At 44.2% G+C, this 11,865-nt stretch overlaps 1 protein-coding gene across 1 annotated transcript; it reads left to right on the forward strand.

Annotated features, from left to right (window-relative positions):
• The first annotated feature begins 1,017 nt into the window (after positions 1–1,017).
• Positions 1,018–2,985, forward strand: LOC142057686 (helix-loop-helix protein 13-like). Its single transcript, XM_075094168.1, has 2 exons — positions 1,018–1,492; positions 2,948–2,985. Exons 1-2 carry the CDS (start codon positions 1,018–1,020, stop codon positions 2,983–2,985), a joined length of 513 nt encoding a protein of 170 aa, XP_074950269.1.
• Positions 2,986–11,865: the final 8,880 nt, after the last annotated feature.

The raw sequence follows: 11,865 nt of genomic DNA on the forward strand, positions 1-11,865 counted from the left end.
CTGAAGCACCCACTTATATTATGCACTTGCTTTAAAGTTCTGGTGGTGCTTAACACCTTCCACTCCATTTGTCCATCATCAGAGGGATGCTGGACATCTGCTACTCTCCCAGTTTCCAGCACCTCTCAAGATGTGGCCTGGTCCACCATTCTAAGACTGCACCCATTGTAGTTATTACAGCTACTCTTATCTTCCAGAGCGTAGTGTCGTCCGAGACAGAGCACTGAATGTCTGTATTGCCCACAAGGTGCGTAATTTAAGTGTGAATCAGAAAATACAGTAACCAAATAAGGTGGCATTGCCTTATTTAATATGAGGCACCACTCTGTTCCAATTTAACACAGCAGTGCATCCCACATCTTTATCCCAACCATTCTCTTGCTAGAAGTGCAGAAAATGCCACTAGCTTTTGCTGTCAAGGAGGGCAGAATCATGTGTTTCTGACAGCATTATAATAGCATTTTGTTTGCCCAGCCATCGTAGAATGTGGGGCTATTAACACTTTGCCAAAATGATAAAGGACTGTATTTTGTGTCTCTCTCCAAACGCTCCTAACCAAAACCAACAACAATAACAACAAAATCCCTGTGTGAACCTTACTCTAAATAGCAAGCGGAGAGATTGAACTTGTGGAAGAACTCAATATCTGCCTCAATGGATTTTTCAGGAGAAAGTCAATAGAAAATTAATTATTTTGTTACTTTCACATTCATATTGTTTTGTCATCAACAGCTAATAAAAAGAGAAGCACGTGTACTAATTAGTTTGGAGTGAAGAAGAATAGGATCATTCCCCTGCTGAGGAGCCATGAAGTATTTAAATCATGAATCGTACTTGGATTTGCAACTGGGGAAACTTTTGCAATAGTCTTCCTCAGGGATGTAACTAGGACTCTCTGCCCCTGATAGTTTTTGGAGTGGGGAGGTATTAGTGAAGGTAGAATCTAATTTTCCTGCTTATCAGTTTGGTCTGAAGTTATAAATATTTCCATTTGTTTGCTTCAGATTGGGACAGAGGATGGAGGAACTTTGTTATGGCTTCGAGCAGGAAGACCCTGCTCCTGAATTTCTCTTCTGGGACCAGGCAGATCCCAAAGCTCAGCTGGACGACTTCTTACTGGACTGCTGCCCGCTGGCAGAGCAGGTCTCCCCGTGGCCCTGCGGCCCGGGGGAGGCGGCAGGCGGAGCGGCGGGGGGTGCTGAAGCGGACAGCTCCCGGCCGCCCGGCCACCCCCTCCCGCGGCACGCCGCCAACCTCCGCGAGAGGAAGAGGATGCTCAATATCAACTCGGCCTTTGACCAGCTCAGGCGTCACGTACCAACCTTCCCCTACGAGAAACGCCTCTCCAAAATCGACACGCTCCGGCTGGCCATTGCATACATCGCTCTCCTTGGTGAGATCCTCCTCTCCGGATGTGATCCCAAATCCTACGTGGAGCAGTGCCTGAGGAACGGTTCGCAAAGCCAACGGCAGGCAACCTGGAATACAAGTGGTGAGTGAACAAAGGGTCATATTTTCGGGGGCCACAGCAATACTTCGGGTTGCCAGTAGGAGTCAATTTGTCCAATTGCTTTTGAACATCCACTTTTTACCTTCAAATAGCTCTGATAACATAAAAATCCATTAAAAAAGAAAAAAAAGAGTAATGTCTCAATAAATTAAAAAATCCTACCATGTCTTCTAAAGAAAGAAAAAAAAAAAACAAACCAAACAACTTAGTAAGGTCATGGGACCTATTCCTTTTACAAACAAGATTAATGATCTTGTTTATTCTCAGAATACATTTTTACACTTTCTTTTTAATTCTGTGCAAAGTTGTTCTTTTATAATGCAAGATGATGGAGCCTGCAGAGATTTTCTTTTTTTTTTTTTTTTTTCTTTACAAGTTTGCTTTAGCTTGTACTTGAATGAGAAAAAACACCTGGCTTTGAACATAAACAGAATCTCATTTCTTAAAAATACATAAGTACAAGTAACCAAGAGTTTCTTAGAGATACTACAGTTTAACACTGAAAACCAGGATACACAAGACAGTGCACTCAAATTTCAGGTTTGTTTCAAAGTACAGGGGAGCAAATGCTTATCTGCAATTTACATTCTTGTATAATTATTTCTGTTTTAAAGTGAAGGGCCATTATTATGTTTTCTATTTGGCTTGTACTTAATCCTGACTTATGTGGGAATGAACTTTGTGCTTGCTTCCACCAGAATATATTGCTTCATCAGTCTACCATATGGTGAAGATGGGAAATTACCTCAGTGCCCAACACAGGACCTTAAGTCTCAGATAGAAAGCAACAGGTTTTGTGTTACTTAGCAGTGCAGGGAGGAGCAGAGGGAGATTTTCAGTAGTTCCTTGCCCTTTGAATGATAAGGTAATTAACCACCTTTCTAACTCTGCCCCTTCACAATATAAGTTCCTTTGGATCTTGCCACTTTTTGGAAATGGGCCTTGAAGCATATCAGCCTTCAAAAAGTGCAGCATAAGTAGAGAAAAGTCATTCCAAAGAATAATCCCCTTTCCTTTCACAGGGAAGTGTCAAAGGGACAAAGCTTACACAAAAAAACCAATCCATTTAAAGGAAAAGTTAAGTAATCCTTTTCTCCTTTCCTATTAATTTCCATTAACTGCATGGCTGTGAAAAGGAGTCCTGATCACAACTCTCTTGACTACAGAGGACATTTGTATTTTATTTTCCAGCTGCCTCCACCTTTAATAGATAAAGAAGTTTTAAACCAACACAAATGGCTCTCATAGGTATCACCTCTGTTTTCAGGCAGAGTTAACTAATATTTCTGAAGAGCTCCACTTGGGAAGATCTAAATGAATGAGGCTGCTTTTCTGGAGAGGCTGAATAGTTGACTTGTTGAATGCTAATTTAAATGTTTTTAAATTAATGTGGCATGTCTTTACTTAGTTTTCGTTTCTCGCTTCTGTTCTGTGCAGATCTGACAGCCCGCCTGACTTGGGTAAAGTGGGATTAAGCGGTACCCAAAAGAAAGATCTTTAAAGGCAGGATATTGCAAAACCTGATGACCTGGCTGCTGTGTACCGCCTGTTAAATTCTCAGTACTACAAGCAAAAGCATGGCACTTACAACTTTGCATATTGTCACAGATTGCTTTCTCACCGCATGTCCAGCATCCAGCCTCTTTCGGTGTTAATTCATTGCTGTTTAGTGCCTTCTGCTTCTCTTTCTTCTAGTTTCTCACACACTTATGAACTGCTTTTGTACAAAAATAACAAAACTGATTAAAAATCAGTGTCATTACAATCACAGCAACAACGTTTTCTCTTCCACTAGATGAGAGCAGTATCTTAATCACATTTCCAGTGTGTGGGAAAAGCTACCCCGATCACAAAAAAAAATCCCTAAGTACCACCTGTTGCAACCTATTGCTTGTCTTAAGATGTCCAGGGCCATAACTGTAATAGTCACTAGTGATTTAGAGCACAGAGACCATGAAAGACCCAGTTTTCAGGAGGTGGAACACAGGTCTTTCTGTCTGTATGTCTCTCCAGAATTGCTCATGCCTTCCCCCCAACATGACAACTTTGGAAGCTCTGAGTCCAAGGCATTTTGGTATATAAAGGCTGACAATTGCCAGCACTTGGGTACCATCTCCTCTATGCCCCTCGTACATGACAGCTTGAAGGCTCATGCAAAGACAGCAGCTGGCTTTTGACATTTTTACAATAATGTTTCTGGTTTTTGATTTTTTGAGCAAATGCCAGAAACTTGATGCTCCGCAACAATCAGGAAGGCTCTGATAAATGCTTCCAGCATGAAATGCCACCCATATTCCCCTGCAACAAAATAGAGAAGCAAAGCAGTGCGTTCACACTTGGAAAATGATTACCAAAGTGTAGTTTTCACAGAATAGCCATCTTATTCTGCAGCCCATGGTAATAATGAGGGTTTTCAGATTAGCAAAATAAAACCATGAAGAAAAGCCTATAGCTGTTTCTGACATAATTATTCCATATTACCTGAGCGTACCCTAAAGCTAACTTTGTGTCTGTCTGTTGAATGCTTTTTTTACCCCATCAGTCCTATACTGTAAAGGCTCCCAATCAATTTTTTGATAAAGAAGAGCCATCGTACATCTTGCACACTTCTCTAATACCCTGCTAGTGCACTCAGAGATTTGAAACCATTCTGCCTTAATGTACTTTATCATGGCATTTCTTAGCAGGTAGGATGCTAGATCTAGATAAAACAGAACTCATTTATTTTAATATATTTATTAGTTCTCCTCATAGCTTTGATCTCTACAAAGCAAAACCATGTCAGGAACTGATGGTTTTGGGGGGAAGCAAAAATGAAGAGGGGCCTCTGAGGGGAAAACTGAGAAGAACCTTTTTACTTTTTCTATTTTTATGTCAAAACAAAAGAAGGAATTTCATCCCAGGTGCAACAATGTATTTTAGTCAATTTAGAATAAAACATTTAATCTCAAACTTTTGACTGTCTCTGCTTTTTCATTTAAGATGCTTGGATGAATTTTTACAGGAAACAGTGCCTAAAAAATGTGAAAACCTTAAAAAAAATCTGAAAATTTAATTTTGCACTTTTACCTACTCTACTCCTTTTGCTTAAAAAAGAAAAACTAAAAACCAGCCACAAAAATACCTATTGGATTTCACTTGAATAAGTAATAATATAAATAATATATACCTCTACAATCCCTAAAATATTAAATCCAAATATTAAATTTGGAAAGTTTTTCCTAATCTGTCACTCTCCTTTGCTAGAAATGCAGCAGGTCCTGCAAACACATGACTGAGGTTCCTGTTTCTACCTTATCTGCATGACCTGGGGCATGTCACTGATGCGTTGATCCACTCTCCTTTTGCTCCTTTGTTTACCTGACCATTCTTTCAAGCCCACAAATGCTTTGTGGTGTGCTCTTGGGCAATGTCTCACACACAGGAACCCACCTGGGACCTCCAATTTTGTTGCAAAACCAGTAGTACTGAAGCCACCTCTATTTTTCCTGCAATGGTAAAGCGCTCCAGATGGGGCTGCACAATCCGTACAGTGTACCGATGCAGCACTCCCAATGCTTTGTTTCATCTTTTGGATGATATGATGGATATGACTCCACCTTTCTACATCCTGAAAGACCTAGATCTGTGTTATCATCCTGCTTCAGCTCACCTCACAGTCTGAGCTCAGCAACACTCGGTGGAGAGGGTAAGAGGTACTTTAAATCCCTAGTGACTACCCACTTGGACGAAAGCAATACAAGGGTATCGACAGGACCCACAAGCCGTGAAAGGCCCCTGTGGCAAGACCAGCAGGGCAAGTGATGGACATAAGGGAGGGTCTCCTCACTATCCTCCACCTGGCCCACAACTGCTCACTGGTCACCTCTGTACTCATGAAAGTGTAGGAAAATACTACGGTCCAGATTTGCCTGGCAGGGGGATGGAAGCAGGAGGCTGTTTTTTTTCTAGGAAAGTATGTGTGATGGCACCCAGAGGAGGCCACTGCTCTGAGAGATGCACCTTAATCTTTACCTCAGAGGGCTTATACAACCATGAATTCAAACTCTTAACTCTTATATAGCAGGACAGGGGCAAATAAAAGGAGGCTTTCTCCCCCTCTTTCCAGAGGGACTGTTTGACCCTTTGTAAAGGAGCACAGCACACTAGCTAAGAAAAAGCCACCCTGACACTCTCCCTCTCTCCCACCTGCTCTGGTAATGCTGATCCTCTGTGCCACTGAAGGTGACACAAATGTCACAGGTTAGCAGTGATGGGTGGTCAGAAATGCCTTGGTGCTTGGGTCCAGGATCCCCAAGCACCTGTCTGGGATCTAAAGGAAATGAAAGCATCCAGCCCATCACCTTTAAGCTCTGCAGCACACCTGGGAGCAGTGGTCACATTGCCGCATTCCTGGTGAGATTAAGGCAGGCTTAGTCTCATCAGTGGAAACACAGACTTGCTCCCAGGGCTGAGAGACCTCCATACCTATCTCAGAGTCACACACATTAACCCAGGACCCACACTCTCTCTGAGGCGGGCAGCGGCAGGAATAGCCTTGTGCCATTTTCCCAAAGCCAGACAAGCTTTACCACAGCAGACCAAGGGTGGCAGGCTGTCCCGATGACAGATCCCCCAGAACATTTAGCCAGAGGAAGCTTTTTCGATAGCCCAAGGCATGATGCTCAGCTATGTATGCAGTTTGGTTGCCAGCCTGCAGCTCTGTACCAACAGAAAATGCAAAGACCTGCGTGTCCCCATGTCCTGAGATAACACCACCACCCTGCATCTGCAAAAAAGGCACAATCTGTGTCAACATGGAAAGGGGAGGGCTGAATCAAGCCAGGTATTTAGAAAGTGTCCAAATAGACCCAACAGGGCTTTCTGCAAGTTTTCATCAGGATGTAGATTTCTCCAAGCTCCTTACTGATGGCAACAGGGACCTGTGACTCATCCCTCCAAGGTGCTTTCAGACAGACCCCACAGGTCACACACCGTAGTCATCAGGGAGCAACAACTGCCTCTCTAGTGTTGTCACTGCTAGTGGTGGAATAGCCTCCATTTGGGAAGGTATCCATTATAAAAGGTCCTTCACACCAAGCTAATTTTGGGTGTCCAAAATCCCTGGCTCCCAGTGATACCAGAGACTGGACTATCTGCCTTGCTTTTCTTTACACTGCAGCAGAGGCCTGTGCTGGATACAAGACAATAATGATATGTTATGAAACAAATAAACATTTGCTGCAGGGCAGGCACCTGGTTACAAGCAGAAATCTCTTTCTTGCCCTTTGCTCCAGCCTAGAAATCCTAGATGATAACTTCTGAAGCAGGCTGGGTGTGTGCAGTAGCAGCAGGAGAGCACACTCATATAAAGGTAACGTTGGGTAATCTCTCAGGTTCTTGCACTTCTTGCTGTGGACCGACAACTAATCTGGAGATTACATTAGTACCAAAAATATCCTAATGACAAAAGCAGGAAGAATTGTCCTGGATCAAAGAGATTTTCCTCAATGTGGTGACTCCAGCTAAGGAAGACTTTAGCTGTAGCTGTCAGCTAAAGCTGAAGTCCTCCTCTGATATTCAGGCTCCCACCCCTGATGCTCCATGCTCAAACAGTGATGTCAGGAAAGACAGAAATATCTGCTGATCTTTCTGCCACTCAGTTCTACCACCACCACCACGGAGCTCCTACGGGACTTGCCAGCTGTTTGAGTGTGGCTGGCCTGTGGTCTGCAGGCTGGCAAGCTCTGTGAAATGCCCTGCTGTAGAGGCACTCCCACCTGTCACTGCTGCTGTCAAGGAATCACTGCACAAGGCATGAGTTTGAGGAACAGGCTGATAGAATTTTATGATGACTCTAAGCTTGGAAAAACTGAAGCCAATAAATCCTGCAGCAGAATATGTAAGGATTGGGGTTTGGGTTGAAGTCAAAACCAGAAATAAAAATGTTCCTTTCGGGAGTTAAAACTCTAATCCTGGGCTCTTGAGTCAGTAAGTAGGAGTCAATACATTTATTGCCACCATTAAAACTAATGAAGCTTTTTCTCCTCATGCACATTCTGCTTTGGCACCAGTGTCATTCCATCACCTGCAGTGGAGCCACAGTTGATTTATGCTGGCTGGAGGGGACAGTCCTCATCTGTCTTCCCTCACCCAAGCTACCTGGAGTCTGGCAGGCTGTTACAGCCGATGTACCAGCCAAAGGTGCTAAACTAAAGGATGCTTCTTAGGCGATATCTTGTTAAATCATTTGGATGCAACTGGTTGTTAAAATGGTGAGCATGTCATGCCATCAGATCAATCTCTGTTTCATCCTTTCTGATGATCCCATTCATTTGGGATTAATAAAAGCAAATGAAGAGGGTATCAGCTGTCTCTGGCCAAAGGAAGCCAAGCCAGTGCTATGGGTCTCTTTCTGTTGAATGGTATAAAGGTAAATTGGCTCTTTGGGGATTTTTTCCAGGGCAGCCATTCCTGAATAGCTCCAGGTTCTTAATAAGCCTGCCTTTTTCTGACTGAACTTCAGCTCCTGGAAGTGAACTATAAGGCAGAAAGACCCAGCGGGGGCAATGATTTCTGTGCACTACCTTTATGCTCCACATCAATCCAGGCTACTTGCTGTATGCAGATGTACTCCATGTTCACCCATCTTCTCTCCCGACAGTTCTGGCTCGCTCCTAGCATCACGGTTGATAGAAGTTTGCCCAGTTTTTTGGTCTCCTGTCAACAGGCTTGACTGGCAGCACAATGTGATTCTCTGCCAGGGAACTACTTCTGATATTTACCCTTATTTTTCTGTTTCTTCATCTCACCTCCTGAACCCTGAAATTTTATCCCAGGAACAATTCCTATAAATTATACAGATTCTGTTACACATACACACAACCTAATTGCACAGCAGCCCATGCACAGTAAATAACACCTTAGCAGAGATCAAGATTTTAAGATGACTTTATAAAGATGAAGGCCTACGTGAGGCTTCTCAGTTCCATCAGCACATTCCCAAAGGAGTACACTGACTTTCAAAGCAGCTCTCAATGATATCCCCGGTTTGACAGTCAGGGTCCCTGCTTCCCAGTCTTTTCAGCTCTGCTCCCTTTGCAACACAGCACAGATCAGCCCTGCTTTTTTCTTGTCCTCTAACAAAGCAGCAGGATCCTCTCACCAGAAATTCAATGGCCAAACCTCCTATGGAAGGAAGCCAGGAGGTGCTGAAGAATGGTACCCTCATATTGTAACCTCTGAGGACCAGCTTAGGGGCCTATCAACAGCAGAAGAATTGTTCACTTGAAACATGGTCCCTGCTTGCAGCTCACAAGGGTCCTTGCCAAGAAAAGTGAGAATGATTTGTTACACCTTCCTTCCTCCAGAACTAAACTACTGACCCTTTCTGAAACAATATACCATGGTTCTTCTTCATCAGCTTGGAAACTCTGGAACAAAAGAAATCACATCCCTGTTGTAAAGAAAGGAGTTGGTTTTTTGAGAAGGAGTTGCTAATTTTTTTAAAGGGCAGACCTAGGGGTGAAGGGACAATTTGCTTTTCCTTTTTTTGCCACAGACCCTCAGTAGCAAGGTTCATTTCCAAGAGCCCTGCTATGCCAGCATGGAAAAAGGATTTTCAAATCTCACCTGAAACAAGACTGGACAAGTAATTGGACAACTTCATATTGCTTCTTAAGTGTTGCCAGAGCTTGGCCACTGAAGATCTTGTGATTCATAAGCTACTCGACCTGTGGTGTTCAAGACTTGAAAATTAATGAGAGGCAGGCTTGCCTTCCAGTAACCCACAGCCCTGGTTTAAAGATAACCCTCTTATGATCACTCCCATATTGCCTGTACAGAAGCTAGACACTTTGCAAGGTCCTCTTCAAGTGTCTGGTTGAATATGCTAACATTTTCAGGACAAGGACTTTGGAAAGGAGGCTAGGCCACAACAGCAAAGCATTGTGGCACCACAACGTTTTATTATGAAGACAGACATGGTCCTAATAGGCAAAAGTCTCTCAGCATAAACAAAACAGCTCAACTGCACAAGGATTTTTTTGTATTGCATTTCAGTAGCCATGCAGAAGAGACTCCACAGTGTTAGCTGCATCCTGTAAAGCTGTCTGGAGAACACGGCCCCTATCACAGCCTCATTCCTGGTTGATGAGAGGAGATGGCCTTACAGTGACTTTGTACATAGTCCTGCACATCATCCTGCTGCACTTCATGGCTGTCTTTCCAAATCTCACATCAGTAATGCAAGATCAGCCATAGTGGCTCGTTCCAGTTTGCACATGGATAACAATCTCTGAAGGTCAGACATGGCTCCACAGCTGTCGTCATAATGATGGATTACCCCAGGCTATAGCTATTTCCGCTCATATAGCCATACACACCCTGCTAGATCTGTTTAGGAGGAGAAGGATGAACTGCAGGGAATGGATGTGTTAAAACTCTACCCTGAGCCAAACACCAAGCACTGTATCTTTGCACCAGCCCCTTTTTGGATGCTAAGCGTCAGTTGGTCAGGAAACACAATGTTTTTCCTCAAATAATAAGAACATTTAGTACCTTGGGAGCAGGGCAGTTAACAAAGGAGCTCACAGGTAGTCTTTTCTTCACTGCCTTCCTGCTGCAGAGAAGGATAAAGTTTCTCTATACCTCTATACCTCTCATGCTGGAAGTCCCAAGAGCAGAGAGTACTACCACCATGGCCTGCCCTGGACCTCTTTGCAAGGTGGGATGGCAGCCAGAGCTGGTGCTGTATGGTGGCTGGTAGCAGTTCCTACACCGTACTCATCTAGCTTTACAGTTCTCTGCATGTGAATCTCAGTCCATGTAAAATCAGCTGGTGAAGTAGAAGAAGCAGCAGGTCTGCTATTTGCAATTCGTGTTTCTTACCTGGCTTCACTGGCCACTTTATTGGCCCAACAGCTGATGTGTTATTCATGTGACTGGCATTTCATCACAACCTTCAGTCGCCTTCATAACAAACGACCCTCATTTCCTGGGCTGTGGGCCATGCTCTCACTGTGTCGAGCAAGGACGGGTGTAAAGGCACAGGATATGACCTAGGAAACTTGCGTGAAGAAACAGCAGGAGGAAACTACAACAGCCTGAGGGTTTCTTATGGGTACTGTTGTCCTATGGAGCCTCGGGATCTGCAGCAGCTGTTTGCTTCTAGGTCAGATTTTGGGGAGGGAGGCAAGGAGCCTGTTCCTGAACCTTTGCATGGCCGTAGAGCAGCTTGGCCAGGGCCAGCTCTTGGGTCAAAGCAGGACCTTGGACTCTCTCTGTGGACACTCCTTGGAGCAAGAGAGTCAGTTTGCACAAGTAAGGAGGCAAACAGGCAATCTGTATTGGCTTTCCAGAGGAGGTTAAACATATATAGTCAGCATCCTAAACACCTTGTGGAATTCCTCTTACAACAATCAAACATATTGCACTCCTTTCCCAACCAGGCACATTCAATAAATCCATGTATATGGACCTGGAAGATTGCCATAGGGGCTACCAGCAAGCCCTGACCTTTGAGAAGAGCCTCCCAAGCCACACCATCTCCTTTGGTAGGAACAAAGTGCAATTACAACCACTGTGTCTAATTTTAGATGACTCCCACTCCCACCCAGTCTGTTTCCTTAAGTCCGAGCACATTTGAACAGGGAAACACCAGAGCCAAAGCGATTCCAATCTCAAAGGTAATTTCTTGCCAGGAGAGGGGAAAAGGGGGGCGGGGGAGGGATTGCACTAACAATCAAAGCCCACGTACGGGGAGGGTGTTTGAGCAGAGAAAAATCCAGCTGCAGGCACTGCCCTCTCGTGGTACAGGATTAAAATCTCGCTCTTCCAGAAGTAGACGATGACTCCTGCGAGCATCCCTGCTTCAGCTCAGCCCCGGCAAAACGGATCATGTTGGGAAACATAGCGAACAGAAATGGCTGTTAAAAAATAAAGTGTATGCATAGCTATCTATCTCTGCAATTAGATTATGGTTTATACCTCTTCACTTCAACCAAATCCCATACATTTTGTCTTTCTGAAGCCATTTTTATGCATCTTTCTACCCTTTATCCAAGCCCTTATTTGCAAACCTTACATAGAGAATGAGCCTGAAATATTATTTAGCCTTACGGTGTTCCCATCTGCAGTGTCTGAATGCTCAGAGTACTTGCACAGCATGTAGGGGAGCCAAGATGACACCAGCTGGCACACAAAGCCTACAGGCAGAGCATCCACTGATCTTGAACGTCCCCAGAAAGCAGCACGCCATTCCCTGTGCACCCTGCTCTGGTCCTGGAGGCTGCCTGCCCTGCGGCAAGATGCCTATTTCTCTCATCACAGTCTTGCAAATGGCTAAGCCATCTCCTCCAAAAGCACTTTCCAAAAAT

The sequence above is a fragment of the Phalacrocorax aristotelis genome, chromosome 5 (assembly GCF_949628215.1).
Source record: "Phalacrocorax aristotelis chromosome 5, bGulAri2.1, whole genome shotgun sequence".
Taxonomy (NCBI): Eukaryota; Metazoa; Chordata; class Aves; order Suliformes; family Phalacrocoracidae; genus Phalacrocorax; species Phalacrocorax aristotelis.